The following is a 16,935-nucleotide window of genomic DNA, read 5'->3' on the forward strand; positions in this document are numbered from 1 at the left end:
ATCTTCCAATATTCTGCCCTTCTGAACTAGAAATGACTTATCTAAGACAGACACACAGAATCATGGAATTGTAGGGTACACAGAGGCTTCAACAGACATATTAGCAAAACTCCCTTACTTTGCAAGTGAGTAAATTGAAACCTAGAGGCTTTAAATGATATACCTAATACCAGTTAAATACAAGTAAGGGCTGTTAGGATTTGACTCCTATTTTGTTTTCTTTTATGTTATACAATACATTGTCCAAAAGGCCTTATGTAGACAGAATTTCTTCTGTTTCTGTTGACAGGGGTTGACTCAACCTTTCAACCTTGTCTTTCATAGTAGTTTCACATTCATAACGGAAGATTGGTACGTTCATTCCCCAGCAGTTATGTTAGTACTGATTTCAATTCAGTTCCCATAATAGATGGGTTTAGGAGATCAGTAACTATAGCAGTCCTCTGGCATGTGGATGGAAGACCAACTCCTTCCTGCACTCAAAAGGGAAAATAATAGAATATCTTATGTTTATATTGCTCATACCCTACTGATCTGAGAATATCTGATTCAACTGGGTTTGTTAATTTAGAGCAAAATTTTCTTCAGATTCATATACAAACATTTAAAAATTATTTATTTGTGCCTCAGTGGAAATAAATTGTTCCAAGTCTGTCTAAGGGATATAACAAATTATTTCTAATTTTAATCAGATGGGGATGGTGGAATATAGAAAAATATAAGGGAAAAAAAAAGAAAACCAGAAAGTATAATGTTTACATACAAAAATGGAAATTACTGAGAAATAAACTGCTTTAAATCTGTAAAAAGAAAATCAGAACCAAAAAGCTACTGTGTCCATTTCCCAGTGGATTTTGCTTTTCTGTCAGGAGACATACAAACATAAATGCACATTTTTTTGTTTTTTAAATGTGTTTATTTGAATACATTGGGGCTTAGCTGCGGCGCATGGGCTCTTGGTTGTGGTGCACAGACTCTAGTTGCAGTGCTTGGGCTTAGCTGCTCTGCAGCATGTGGGATCTTAGCTTCCCGACCAGGATTTGAACCCATGTTCCATGCACTGCAAGGTGGATTCTTAACCACTGGACCACCAGGGAAGTCCCAAATGCACATTTTTTTCTGTAAGCTTAGACATAAAAATAATCACTGGCTAATCACAAAAGTCTTTAGATTATACAAATTAATCATCCAACTCCTACAAATTCCATACAAAGGTTCAATATAATGACCAACAAAGTAAGTGGCACTGGCATGACTGAAATTTCCTTTAAAGGGAAAGTTTCTTTCCTACTTATTAGCATAACAATATTTTTTTCCCTTTCAGATAAGGGTGCTTTGAGGATTTATTTCTCTTCTATTCTTCAAACTGAATGACATGAACCTTAAGTTTGAATTGAGAAGATATTATTACATCAAGTAACTGGAGGAACCAACTCTAGTTATAAAGTGTTATATTAATATTATAACTGACTCTTTTAAGAGTCAAACACAATGGCAGAGTCATTCAGACACATACACTTTTCTATGCCTGCACTGTCCAGATGCAATCTGACTTATCGTTTCTTTCCTTTTCACCACAACCACCAGCATTAAGAAAAATCCAACAATTAAAATATCACTGATAATGAACACATGTCATCTGTTATGTAGATATTCTGGCCCTGAATTGGGAGGTGTGGCATTTATAGTTGTTTTCCAGTAAGTGGGAATATTTTTGGTAGAGGAGCATTTGCATGAACACATTGGTCCAAACTGTGATTGAAAGTTTTAATTTTGCAGGCACTTTGACAATGGAGAGGAATAAAATTTAGCCATGAAGAAGAACAAAACTGAGAAGCTCACACAAATACAAAACAAAGTTTCTTTGCCTGCTTCATTAACTGGGTATACTAATGAACTAATAAGTTAATTAGTCACATGCAAGGTATTTGAATGGGGAAAGAAAAGGCCAATTTCTTTTTTTAGTATCATAACATTAGCTGTAATCTGTATTATAATTTGTTTTATAAAATGATTAAACATTAAAATGTAAAAAGTTAAACAATAAAAATTATAAATGTTTAAAAAAATAATAAAATAACAAATATAATCTGTATTATAAATAATAAATAAATATAATAAAAACAAATAAAAATAAAAACAATAATAAAAATATATAATGTTTTTTTAAACTATTATAATTATGGATATAAAAAAATAAAAAAACTATTATAATTTTGATATGAAAAGTCAGTCAAGGAGGGTCCAGGAAACTTAGGAAACAATTTCTCTTAGAATAAAACAACAATGTATTTAGTTAGTGAGCAGTGTCATGACCAATGTCTCCAGGTATAAGGGAGAGCTTCTGATGCCTTTCAAAATTAGAGCATATACCAGCTGAAGTGGAATGTATTACTAAACCTTAGGAAACCCTGAAATTAAAGGGAGTCAATTTTGAGACAGAGGACAAATTCTAAGTTGGCCAAAATGACCACTGTATGTACTCAACATCCTTTGGAAGAACGTTTGTCACACATACAATACAAGGCCAGCAACACAAAAACGGGAAAAACCTACACATTAAGTACAAGACAGCTCCTGAGAGCAACAGATTGAGGCCCTGGAAGTTTCCCTGCTGAGGTGATAAGTAAGAGTCTTATCTGGTAAAGCTGATGATGAGTGAGGACTGCACAAGTGAGGAGAGGCAAGAACACTCCTCTCATCAGACCACGCAGGGCAGATGTCTTTCTCCTGAAATTGTGGAACCCATCAAAGGCTACAAACATTATCAAGAGCAAGAAACTGTCCACTACAGATGTAGGGTTATGTGGCCTCAGCAATCATGCTGACATAGTCTGAGCACCTTCAAATGGTGACAAGCAGCTAAAAAGGCTTCAAAGAAACCAATAAAAATTCTCTTTCAATACCTAGAGTTATATAAAAGGCTGAAAAGAATACCTTATTAAACATCTGGGGCAGAAGTACACATCTAGGTGGGAAGCACAGAGAGAAATGAAGTCAGCAAAATTAGTGAGATAGCTTTTACACTGAGACCATAGTTGTTTTCATGGAAGGCTTAGAGAAAATTTGAAAGGGGCAAAAGAAAAACAATCTTCAGTTTTAATACATTTGATATGTTTAGGATTAGACTGCATTCAGTTTAAATATACCTTTCACTACACAACCAGAAAACTGAAAAACAAAACACAAAAAAATGTGTAAGAACATCATTCCTTTCAAGGCATTCCTACAGAGACGAAGACACCAAAACAGCTTCACTAGGCTAGAGCTCTCAACCAAAGTTAGGTCGTTTTGGGCCTTGTTTTGGGTTACCTGTTCAGCAGACATCTTAACTCGCCTTGTCTGTAGGTCTTGATGCAGTGAAGGCTGCAGCTACAGGGCAGTCAGCACTGCGAAGCTGCTCACCTGGTAAAGTCTTCTCATTATGGCTCCCAAGTCTTTAGCATAGAAACCTGACAGTGTGGTATTCTCTGGACGGTGCCCGCTCTTTTCATCTAAGATCTGCCTACTCTTTTCCTCTCACTGGTTTGCATATTCACCTGTATTCACCTATCTGAAATCCTTGACTGACTGAGTGTAGTAGTACCTTGGCAGTACCTTAATAGTAAGATGGAAATAAACCAGGATGAAAAATCATCAATACTCAAAGCTAACAATTCCTAACCTCATGAATTCTACTCACCTGTCTGCTGTGCAGGCTGTGGCAGTGGTTGGTTTAGATGTGAATTGTAATGGACCGAAGGGACTGGGCGATACTGAGGTTGATTAGAGTGGTAGTGGCCTGGAGCACAGTAACAGGCTGGCATCTAGAATAAGGATTGAGGGAAAAATAATTATTTTTATTTGGAGTAGAAATCTTTATTTCCCTGTCAGAAATATCAGAGTGTAATGAGTAATAATTCTCCCCATCACTAATCATCTGAAAACTGATTTTTCTTTGCTTTAAGTTTACCTGAAAAAAAATTTAAAAATTTCAAACATATAGTATACATAACAAAAGATATATACCAATTTCCCCATTAAATTAGATTTAGTAGATTTAACTTTTTTGGTCACATTTGTTTCAGATTTTTCTCTCTGTTACAAAACCAAATACTATTGAAATACTTAAAGGCTCACTCCCAACATTCCTTTGCTCTACATGCCATAGAAAAAGCATCATTATCTTATAGATGGTGTATATCATTCCCATAAATGTTTTTAAACTTCTAGAGTCTGTGTGTGTGTAACATATTATCAATCATCTATGTAATCTACTATAGACTTGTTGAGAATTTTAAAAATGCACATTATGGTTACTCTACATAAACTTCATGGGCTTTCCTGGTGGCTCAGCTGGTGAATCTGCACCTAGGTTAGATCCCTGGGTTGGGAAGATTCCTTGGAGAAGGGAAAGGCTATCCACTGCAGTATTCTGGCCTGGAGAATTCCATGAACTGTATAGTCCATGGGGTCGCAAAGAGTCGGACATGACTGAGCAACTTTCATGCACTCATTCACATAACTTCATGCAGCTTATTTTGCAATTAACATTGTTTTTGAGACTCATTTTGGTTAAAGCATGTATCGGGAGCTCATTCAATTTACCTGCTAAGCTGCTATCACAACATATGTAAGTCAGTTTATCCTTTCCTACACATTCACATTAGCACTGATTTCATTCTTTAATTTTTCTCATATTTCTAATGCAAATTAAAATGTCAATACACATTTTATTTGTCAATTATACTTTAATAAAGCTGGAAAAAATGCCAATAAGACTGGCCTGATTTAGTTTTCTACCCAAAGCTATTTGTATCAGTTGTGAATTTCTCTAAATGTAATCTGATCTGGTTTGGGGTGAAGAATAAACAATCTATTGATATGGAAGTATGTGGAGAGTTAACTTCAGTAGGTTCATAGGCTCTCATGTTCTGCTCTTCTGATTGGGCTACTTCTAAAAGAACAGAGATCTGTGGCGATCTTAAAGAGAGCCCATTTTGTCTGGAAACCAGACAAGCACAGAATTCCTGAATCAGTTATAAGCCAAGAATCTTCTAAATTTTCTGTAATATTTGTTTTTGAAACATTATAGATGTAATACACATGTGATTCCTTAATTTTTCCTGGAGGTATCAGGAAGTAACAGATATATCTGCATCTAAGAATGTCAATTGATATTTAAAGATAAAAGGACTAAACACTCCAATCAGACTGAATAAATCAGCAAATATCAATTATATACTGAATTTGAATGACACACTTTAAGTATAAATGGTGCATATAGGAGAATGGAATAAGACCTATTATCTAAGTGCTAATCAAAAGAATGCACTTACACTTTTACAATCAAATTTGGTATTGACTGCTATATTTAAAATGGATAACCAACAGGGTCCTACTGTATAGCACAGAGGATTCTGCTCAGTGTTATGTGGCAGCCCGGATGGGAGGGGAGTTTGGGGGAGAATGGATACATGCATATGTATGGCTGAGTCCCTTTGCTCTCTACCTGAAAATATCACATCATTGTTAATCATATACTCCAATATAAAAGTTTTTTGTTTTTATTTTTAAAAAGGATGCTTAATTCACCATATGAAAGTCACATTACAGTATGTTTCAAGACAAACAACAGTACTAGAGACAGAGAAAAACATTTCATAATAGTATGAGTCAATACATTGGGAAGATTATACATTCAAATACTATAATACAATATGATAGAATTCAGAAACAGACAAAACCACTATCATCTATTGATAGAATTAGACAAAAATTAAATAAGGATGTAGAAGATCCAGAAGTATCAAACACATATACTCAGTTGATACTGCTGCTGCTAACTCGCTTCAGTTGTGTCTGATTCTGTGCAACCCCACAGACGGCAGCCCACTAGGCTCCTCTGCCCCTGGGATTCTCCAGGCAGGAATACTGGAGTGGGTTGCCATTTCCTTCTCCAATGCAGGAAAGTGAAAAGTGAAAGTGAAGTCGCTCAGTCGTGCCTAACTCTTAGCGACCCCATGGACTGCAGCCTACCAGGCTCCTCCATCCACGGGATTTTCCAGCCAAGAGTACTGAAGTGGGTTGCCATTGCCTTCACTGAGCGTGTACTAAATGCAAAAACAATATGAGAGAAATTAAAGATGACCTAAGAACATGGAAAGACATCTCATGCTCGTTAAGACTGGAACATGTAACAGTTAAAATGACAATACAACACAGAACCATTTACAGATTCAATGCAATCCCTATCTAAATTCCAAGGCCTCTTTTTCAGAAATGGAGAAGCCATCCTCAAGTTCATGTAGAACCGCAAGTAAGCTAAATAGCCAAAACAATCTTGAAAAAGAAGAACAAACTTGGAGGACTCACACTTCCTGATTTTAAAACTTACTAGAAAGGTACAGTAACAAAAACAGTGTGGTACTGACATAAAGATAGATATAGTATAAAACAGTGTAAAAGTGAGAGTTCAGAAATAAACTGTTACATTTATGATCCAACTGATATTCAACAAGTGTACCAAGATTATTTAGTGGGCAAAGAATAATATCTTTGGACTTCCCTGGAGATACAGTGGGTAAGAGTCCCCTTGCCAATGCAGGGGACATAGATTTGATCCCAGGTTTGGGAAGATGCCATACGTACCAGAGCAACTAACCGCGTGCGCCACAACTACTGAGCTTGTGTGACACAGCTACTGAAGGCTGTGCGCGTACAGCATGTGCTCCACAACAGGAGAGGCCACTGCAATGAGAAGCCCGTGCACTGCAACTAGAGAGGGACCCTCCACTCGCTGCAACTAGAGAAAGCCTGCATGCAGCAACAAAGACCCAGTGCAAAAAAAAAAAAAAAAAAAAATAGTATCTTCAACAAGTAATGCTGGAACAAAGAGATATACACATGCAAAAGAATGAAGCTAGAACCTTATCTCATACCATATACAAAATCGAACTCAAAATAAATGACCTATATATAGGAGCTAAACCCATAAACTCCTTTGGGAAATAAAGGAGGGAATTCTATCCAACTCATTTTGAGATCAGTACCACCCTGGGCACTACAACCTGAAAAAGGGCTTATAAGGAAACTACAGGTCAGTATCCTTCATGAAAATACATGCAAAACTCTGTAAGAAAATACTGACAAATCAAACCCAGTGATATACAAAAAAGATAACTATATCATGATACATACATATCATAAGATATGTTCCAGAAATGAAAGGTAGTTTAACATTCAAAAGTCAGAGTAATTCACTGTATTAATAAAGGGGAATAAAGCCCCACATGATTGATCACCTCAATAGAGGCAGAAAAAAAATTTGTTTTTATAAATTAATATCCATTCATGGTAAAAACTCTCAACAAATTAGGAATATAAGAGAAATGTACAAAAAAAATCCACAGATAGTTTCACAGTTAATGTTGGAAGACTGAAAGCTTAACCCTAAGACTGGGAACAATGTAAGCATAGGTACTTCAAAACATATTTAAGTTAATACATGGATTCTAGAGATTTTACTTCCCTCTCCTGTGAGTATATTCAACAGTGGCGCACTTAGCTAATGCAATAAGGCAAAAGAGAAACAAAAGGCAAAGAGATTGGAAAGAATATATGTAGAACAATCAAATTTAGAAAGTCCGCAGGATAAAAAGATCAATATACAAAAGACAATTTTATTTCTACATATTAGCAGTTAACAAAAATTAATAAAAATAAAAAATAAAATTTAAAAATAATCTCCTTTAGAATTATCACTTTAAACATTCAATATTTTGGATATACTTTAAAAACTATATGTAATACTTGCGTAATGAAAACCACAAAATACGACTGACAAAAATATTACGGAAGATCTAAATAAATGGAGAGAGGTAACGTATTTTTGCATAGGCCATTCAACAGTGTTAAGATGCTAATTCTCCCCAAACTGATCTATTTCTTCTTAAAATGTACCGTTTTATTTTCATAGTGCATTTACTTTACTGTGTTTCTCCTAAGCTAGTTAAAACAAACCTCTCAGAATCAGAAGGGAACTCAAAGATTACATAGTTTAACCCTCCAACTGAAGTATCTATCGGTCATGTGGTTGTCTAGAATGCATTTTAGAGTCTCCAAAAGGGAAGATGGCTGACAAGTTTTGGTCACACGTTCTCACAAGGTCTCTCCGTGCAAAATTAAAGTTAGAAGATGAAAAAGCAATGTACCTGTGGAGAGGGCTGCTGAATATACCCCTGCTGCTGGAGCACTGGCTGGCTGACAGGATGACCAGAGGCAGAATAGCCCGGAGCAGGGACTGGCTGCCCAGGCGGTAGGGGAGGAGGTGGCGGCGGCGGCGGTGGCGGTGGTGGAGGGGCTGCTGTCATGATATAACCAGACTGCTGTGGGGACTGAAGAACAACAGTGGACTGGAACATGGTGGCATGAGGGTCAGAACCATCTGCTGATGGCTGGCGGGCAAGACTCATGTGGCTAAACTGAGACCCAAGGTTGTCCTGCTAAAAAGGGAGAGATCAGAAATCAGTAAGCTTTCCATACACAGACCGATCTTATCAAAGAAAAATACTTCATGTATTTTAAGAAGAGTTGCAGTAGTATATATTAATATCATGGAAATTCTATATCTACAACAAGCATGATTTAATAGAAGAACAGCTTCAAGAAAATTGTAACTCTGAGGCAGGAAGGTAGCAATATTACAATGCTGTCAACACAAATTACTTATAAAATATATCTCATGGAAATGTATAGCATGCAGAAAAGAGTAGGGTATAACAACATTTCACAATAAAAAAATGAAGACACTTATTTAAAATGAAGATTAAAGGCACACTTTTATATTAGGCAACTAACATTTTCTGAAAAGACTTCAAAGACCAGGAGTCTAGCCAGGCATGGTACTAATTACTCTTTAATACCCTTCTTCCCAGAAGGTAAGAAGAGTCAGGTTCTATACATTTCTGTAGTTCCTCCCATACCTATCGATCAAATATAGTAGCAGAAATGAAATATATAAAATCTACCCTCTCTAATCTTCTAATCTCAAAAATAATTTGGTTATCAATTCTATTCTTCCCTGGTGTTTTTTGGTCTACTCCTTAAACCAGATGCTAGGCAAAGGTAAACCAGGTGACAGTTTCCTATTGCTTTTGCTACTTGGAGAGCAGGCAGTGGTGTCAAGAAAAGGCTACAATCTATATTATCTGACTCAACAAAGCAAGGACCAATTCTGACTTGTCTACATAGTATCAACTGAAATGACTACAATGGGGTTAAAATAGCATTCCCTTGTTGTCAAGGAGCCAGATTGGCAACAATGTGCATCACATTTTCCTGAGAGGAAAAATTTGAAAAAAGGAAAATTACTTAAAAAATTGTGGCAACTGAGTTGTCAAAGTTGACATGTCTGCATTTTCTATAATCTGCTTGTTTTTGCAAAGTAAATTAAGGCTATGGAGATGATAAAGGACTGAAAAAAAGGAAACCTGACTTAGTGACTGAAAATATATGGCATGGCTTTACCCTTCTCAAATGGTTGTTCTGATTTAGTCCAGCACTACTCACCTAATTCAATGAATAACTTCAGAAGAGGAAAATATACCTAAAAATGCTTACCAGCTGTAATGAAAATGTATGTCCAAATATTTTAAAAAGAAATACCATAATGATTGATACATCGCATCATTACAGCCATCTTGGTGAAAAAGTCATTTTCTTACTCCAACCATCTGCCATTTTTCAAAACATTTTTGAGGCTTTTATGTTATTTTTAAAAATGTTCTCAACCTTCTCAATGCTGGCAAAATTTCATTTTCTCAGACTGAAAGTGATCTTTGAAAATCATTCAGAGCCAAGGCTGGTAAATAAGGTTGCCCTACAGCTCAAAACAAAAACACCCTCAACAAAACAAAACATTTAAAAAAAAGTGTTGAGTGATTTTAAGAGACATCTTATAATTTAACTTGGATGCAATTTCAAAATGTAATGACCGTATAGTCTGAAAAGTAAGAGCATCACTGGGAAAAAGTACAGGCGGTTAGGTAGATTCAACTTAACGGAAGGAAATTAACATTTACTGAATATCTATTTCATTTTAGGCACTATGCAGGAGGTACTTTATATTGTGGTCCCATATGTTCACTAACTAGAGATGGTCATTACTGAGCTCTTACTGAAAGGTATAACTTGGGGCATGCTTTGGATTAAAGGAAGCACCACTACTTTATAGTCATAGATTAAATATCTAGAGATTTTGATGTCTTATGAAACTGGAAGCTCCAATTCACCCCAATGACTAAGTTTTTTCGGACCTAGTGGGGAAAGAAAGTCTAAACCCAGATGAAAGCTGCCACTCCAGGACTGCACAGATCTACACCAGCCTCAATAAGAAGAGTAGTTAAAACATCTTAGGACCTGAAGATTATTTCAGTATGAAAAACAAGGAAAATGTTAGGCTTTACATAATTGCCAAAATAAGCCAATATAACAAATATTTTATGGAACAGAATAAATTATTTCTAATACAGCTTTAAAAAAATGCTTTTTCAAAATATATGTATCCCTGACTTCAGAAAATCACAAAAGAACATATCACATTAATCACATTCACAAGGATTCATCACACATATACCCATAGAAACAACGCAGGAGGTGAATAGAGATATAGTACCACGGAGTATTGCTGAGTGGGTGAGACTGGCAGGAGCGGGGATGGGTAAGGGGCTGTAGAGTACTGAACAGGCTGTGAAGAGGGCTGCAGAGGACGAATAGGCTAAGGAATAACAGGTTGGCAAACAATGTTAATGTCAGAATAAAATGTTAGAGAAGAATTACATAAAATGGAAAGTTACAGTTTTTTGGCAATAGCTTAAAACTACAAAGTCATCTTAAAAACAATATAGGAAACAACAAAAACAATAGTAAGCGAAGAAACTCTACATAGAAAATTTCTAAGAACATACATTTAAATTTAAAACATAATTTAGAAAATAATTTTTTCATAAAAATATTTGATTCACTACAACAGGTAATTTAGAGATTTCAAATGTTATTATCCTACAAGACCCTTGGGTTAGGTCAGTAAAAGCAAACTCCTTTATTCTTTCTTCCTGGTTTGATGAAGGAGCTGCTCTACTTGATGAAGGGGCTGCTCTATAAACATTAAGCAATAGAATTTTTCATCTATTCTTATTATCAAACAGTATAACAAACATAATATCTATGTTGAGTATTCTATTTGACAAGACATGATTACTCTTTTGGGACCAAAGTGCCTAAACTTTAGCAATTTTTCAAGGAAAATATACTGTAGGTACCATTACAAATAGCCTAAAGAAAACACACACACAAATAGATCTCTTCTATATAAGGAAGATACATACAGTTTTCTTCTAACTAAAACTTTTTATTGAGAGAATATCAGAAGTTGAGAAACTATACTGGGCCTTTGAACAACTCAGGGCTTAGGGACGCTGACTCTCTGCAGGGTCAAAAATCTGGGTATAACATGGCTGGCCCTACACCTGCAGATTCCAGTCCACGGATCCAAATAATCACAGATCATGTATACTGTAGTATGTATGTGCTAGGAAAAACAAAAAAATGTGTATAAGCAGATCCTTGCAGTTCAAACTTGTACAAAGACCCACTGAAGTTCTTTGAAATTTTACTAACAAAATACTCCTGCATATCAGGGGGAAAAAAAAAATCAAGTTTTATGTTTCCCAAGGGTACTCACAGGTATTATTAAAAAATGAAAGAAGTTTCGATCATATTTAAATTTTAGGGAATACACCTGGCTACTGATAGGCAAATTAGTTTCCCAATCTTACCTTTATGTAGTTTGTTACAAAGGACTAATATACATATTGGTTTAATAACTATCATAATCCAGCATACAGGTGGCAATCTGTTTAAGTCACCCACATACAGTCATTTGACGTTTGAATCTCTCTCTGGACAATACTTTCGAAGGGTATACTTTAACAACTTTCCTCGTGGCTCAGACATACGACTACAATTGTAAAGCATCTGCCTACAATGCGGGAGACCCGAGTTCAATCCCTGGGTTGGGAAGATCTCCTGGAGAAGGAAATGGCAACCCACTCCAGTCTTCTTGCCTGGAGAATGAGGAGGCTGGTAGGCTACAGTACATGGAATATACTTTAGAAATGCAAAATTAACCAAATAGGGTTACTCAAGGAATAAACTAGACAAGAAGAAATTCCTATGATTAAGACATATAATGCTGAGCTGCCCTTCCACCACAAAATCAAGTTTCTAAAACATGAATGGCTTAGAGTAGTTTAGAATTACACACATACACAAAACACAAAAAATCTACAGTTAAAGTACTAAAAAAAAGCAAAAGTTGAAAGATCTAAAGAGTAGCCACTAACTTCTCACTAACCTTCAAGAGGCTGTCACTAACCTTGAAGGTTAGTGAGAAGAAATTAGCAAGCTTCCTAATGGATGACAGCATGTATCACACCAAATGAGGTGCAGTAGCTTTAAAACTACGAAGTACAAGCTCTTCAATGTGTTATTAAGTCAGACAACCATAAAGACACAACTTTCTTCCAGACAACTTAACCTACTATGTAAGTGTCAGATGAAACAAAAGCTTTAGTCTGCTGGGGAATAAGAGAAAGAGGAGTAATATGAACACCAAGGCTATGATTTTATGTCTGCCAGAGTGTCAAGTGGTAATGAGAAAAATGTGGGCTGGGAGACTGGCTGATTAAAGTGAAACTCTGACAACTCTTAGAAAAGAAAAAGCCTTAGAATGTCCCTTTTTTCTGCTTCAGTTGCAACTGGCTGCAAAACAGCATTCACTTAAAGTGACTGGTTTCAAGAATGTGGCCCATCTGAAGGCTTTGGAAATCATGGCATTATTTTGTTTGGTTAGCTGAAATTTCATGGATGGATTATCTCAGTGCAAAAGATCATTAGTGAGTATCATTTGTTCATCAATTCTCTATTCTTGTATTCAGTGAAAAATTACCAGAAGCACTTGAAGCAGTGCCAGGAAGAACAGCCATGGAGTTTGATACATACCCCAAGATTTCAAATTATAGTCTATTAAGACATCGTTTCTAAAGTAAGCTGCCTATATCTTTTAGGACTGTCTCTTGAAACTAAATCAGACAAAGCTATTTCTAAGAGATAATAATCTGAAATATATAACTGTAGATCAAACCTTAGGATTTTTTTCTGAGGCTGCCAGGCTATTTCCACTGAATTAAATCAAATGAAAATCTGCCCTGTAAAACTCCTGATGAAATATATAGCACTGCAAGATGACCATGTGATGGCAAATTAAAGAGAAACACTTCAAGACCAAGTTGAATGAAATCAAGACAGAAAAGGACAGTGAGGGAGTTTTATTCTGTCTAATATCTACCTGAGTGCATGTAATCAAATGAGGTTGGGAAGTTAAAAAACCTACAAGTCCAACTTTAGGGAAACTGCCTTGCCTAATAAGGAGTCTTAATTGCCAGAGCAGTAATTATTTTAGTTAAAAAATATGTGATAACTTCATCAAACTGCTCATACATTTTTCACTCCTGTAATACAAACAATTTGACCTGTGAACAAAACTAATAAAACTTCTCCAGTTCAACTTTACCACTGTACTTCTGTCACAAAATATTCTCCATGTTCTCACTACTGGAATACTTAAGATTGTCTTCCAGGGAAAAAGAGGTGCAAATAACTGTGCAAACTGTCTTTGACATGCTATACAACCTTTTAAAAGACAGAATGAAAGTATGAGTTTACACTGGAATAATCAAGTCCAGTAAGAACGAGTAACACATCTCTAGAAGAAAAGCCTGAATGTGAAAATATATGTGGAAACTCTAAACATTTATACAAATTCAAAGTATTATTAAAAGTGCTTTTGATAATTCTGACTCAAGTATCTTTGTCTTTATTTTTCATAGAGTAGGTGGGATGGAGAGTACCTTGAAGCAACAACTCAGTTTCTTGTAAGTGACTGATTTGTTGAATTTTAAAACAACTCACTTTGTTCACTGGAATAATGTATAATCTTAGTTTTGATTCCTCTTGTCCATTTCCTGCTACTGTGAAACAGGGATAAAATACTCACCACACAGGATCATGAGATAAAAATTTCCCTTCACAGAAAAGCCCTTCAAGTTAACCTCTCCCTAGGAGCAGTGAGTGGGACATCATTGGTGGAGAACATTAAAGTTCTGAGAGATACTTACTTGGGCCATGGCAGTTATAATTAGTGAAGTTAGCCCCAAATATGCAAAGGTAGATGAACTTAGCATTATGTAATTGTGGATATGTGCACCTGTGAGAAAATGTGATTAGCTGCTTGTTGTTGAGGTGGTGGGGGTGGCAGAGGTGGCTGTGGAGGTCCAGGCACTTGGGTTCTAACTGGTTGTTGCGTCATTGGAGGATTATACACAACTGGACTCCCATCTGGGTTTATGAAGGGCTGACCTGAAAATTTTAAGAACGAAGGAAAAAAATCAGTTACAGTGGAGACTGAATATAGGTCATTCTACAAACAACTTATAACACGTTCAATCCTTATTCACAATTCCAAAGGCCTCAGGTTTCTGAAAACCAAAGCTTTTTATTCTTAGCCTGGATAGCAAAGTTTGATTTTACATTAGGCTATTTCTAGTCTTTGTATTTCCCACTTAAGAGTAAATATTCAAATACTTTGCTGCAGTGTTTCCCTGTGGTGCTGTCACTCCAGAATCCACTCAGATTATATTATAATACATAGTATTTTCCAAAAAATTTAATTCTGAAACACCCCTTGCTCAAGGAATTGAGTTACAGGATTGTGTAACATCTCAGTTTTGAAGGGAAAAAACAAAACAAAACTTGACTTTGGGATACTGGAAATTCATTAATTAGCTTGTTAGATGGGAAATATTTAGCATATAGGTCACATTGCATATATTTAACTAGTAAGATTAAAACCTGATGAAAATTAAATGGCTGATAACTTCAAATTTCAAATTGTGGCTTTGATGGCAATGTCCTAATTTCATAGATTCTAACTTGTTAAAATTAGAGAATAATCTAAAAATTCTAAATAATTACCTAAAATAACTTCCTTTTGATTTCAGTGAGCTTTATTCATAGGCAAAAAATAAAATGAGAGGATACTTCAGTATTGATTTTGAGGCTTATTGGTTATCAATTACTAAAGGAATAGTTTAAGTAACTCTCTACACATAAATTCTAAACAACTTTTTATTACACTAAGTAATATTTTTATTGTGGGAAAATAACCAACAAATATAAATCAAAAGGAAAATAAATTCCCCATAACCTTACAGTTAATTTGGATACCTTCTTCCAGACTTTTTTCTCAATGCACATACAGATTCAAAGATTAGTATTTTTCCATACTATACACTGAATGACTAAAAAAAAAAAAACTGGACTGCTAAGAAAATTATGAAATAGAGAGATCATTGATTATGATACCCTTTTAGGATAGGAAAAATATAAAATAAGAGAAATTTGACTGAATAATAGTGTCTTAAATAGCCCCAAAACATTCTCTCTTTTTTTAAAAAATAAGTTTGTGACATTTAATAAGATAATATTTAGGAGAGAAGAATATATTGTTCCATTGCGATTAAGTGGGAAAAGTTCTCCAAAGTCAAATTATTTTCATCAGTTAATATCCTGACAATTTATATGATGGATATAGAGAACTAAAACGAAATCATGCTGGGAATTTGTGGATTGTTTATTAATTTTTAAAACAATGGTAGGTTGGACTTGAATGAAAGTATGTTTCAGCATAATTTAAGGACTGCTTGAAAAAAGCTGTATGTGTTGTAATGCTTTTCTCAAAAAAAGGTCACTTTTGGACTAATTTAAAATTAAGTATACAATTCAGTTTCAGGTTGATTAGTTTCTCACTTTATAATTTCCTACTCAATTTACACTTTCATGTTTCCAAAAACATATTAGCTAATGTTCGGAATGAAAAACAATAGAAAATAGTAAAATATTAAATCATCTTGTATCCTGCTCCAGGAAAATAGGCAGTTTAGTTACATAACAGACCTAAAATATCAAAAGATAACCATTATAAACCAAAACTGAATTTCTCAGGAGTCAGTTTTCTATGCTAATTTAATTTGTTTCTTAGAAACAAAAGATACAAATGAGATCTGAAGGTAACACGTTCCAAGCCACGGTTTTTTCTACAACAAACAAAAGGAAAGTTTCAGGAACACTCCGAGACCCTGACCCTCTATCTGGATCTACCTTGACCAACAACTACCATGCTAGTCTGACCACATCAGCTAAATCTGTGAATATTTAAAGAAGGTTAACAAATGGTTTAAGGTTGTTTTCATTATCTAATTATATGATTGGGCTATGTTGTTTTGATTAGAAACCAAGACTTCTTTTGACTTAAGAAAAAAAATTAACATATATAATGGCTGCAGTTTCTTAATCTCTCTGAGGTTCAGTTTCTTTATCTGTAAAAGTAGGTTTCACCTAACAGGATTATTATATGTAATGTATTTAAAGCACAACACAGTATATGGCACAGAGTAAACACTCAATAAACACAAAGTACTACCTCCTAACTGCAAACAATGTGTTGTCAATATTAATTAACAATGACTACTTTTTCATTAATAGTAAGATGTAGCTTATAATAGCTTTTCCTCAGTAGAAAGCAATTACCATATTCATAAGGACAATTACTTATAGGTCTTTTCACTACATTATAAAGAAGTAAGAGCTGTTAATGTTCTCCTTTTTCATGAAATGTATACTATTTTCCCCAGGATAAAATTCTTTTGAATAAAGCTCTTTCAAAGGTGGTGGTTGCACTTCTAGGAAATGAACTGTTTCATGATTTGACCTAAAAGACAATGTCACCAATGTCACAAGGAGAAAAATATTTTCTGATATAAATATGTCTTTTAACAT

The 16,935-nt window shown here is 35.1% G+C and overlaps 1 protein-coding gene across 13 annotated transcripts in view; it reads right to left on the reverse strand.

Moving 5' to 3' along the window:
• Positions 1 to 16,935, reverse strand: part of R3HDM1 (R3H domain containing 1) — a 167,532-nt gene that overhangs the window by 39,732 nt on the left and 110,865 nt on the right. For 11 of the 13 annotated variants that reach the window (XM_055572721.1, XM_055572723.1, XM_055572714.1 and 8 more), the window contains 3 exons: positions 14,306 to 14,457; positions 8,193 to 8,483; positions 3,683 to 3,806 (listed from right to left, as the gene is read on the reverse strand). In XM_055572721.1, coding sequence (XP_055428696.1) covers positions 3,683 to 3,806; positions 8,193 to 8,483; positions 14,306 to 14,457 — 567 coding nt within the window. Of the gene's footprint in view, positions 1 to 3,682; positions 3,807 to 8,192; positions 8,484 to 10,654; positions 10,757 to 14,305; positions 14,458 to 16,935 lie in introns of all 13 variants that reach the window. The other 2 variants (XM_055572724.1, XM_055572718.1) reach the window with 2 other exon arrangements.

The sequence above is a fragment of the Bubalus kerabau genome, chromosome 3 (genome assembly GCF_029407905.1).
Source record: "Bubalus kerabau isolate K-KA32 ecotype Philippines breed swamp buffalo chromosome 3, PCC_UOA_SB_1v2, whole genome shotgun sequence".
NCBI classification, from domain to species: domain Eukaryota; kingdom Metazoa; phylum Chordata; class Mammalia; order Artiodactyla; family Bovidae; genus Bubalus; species Bubalus kerabau.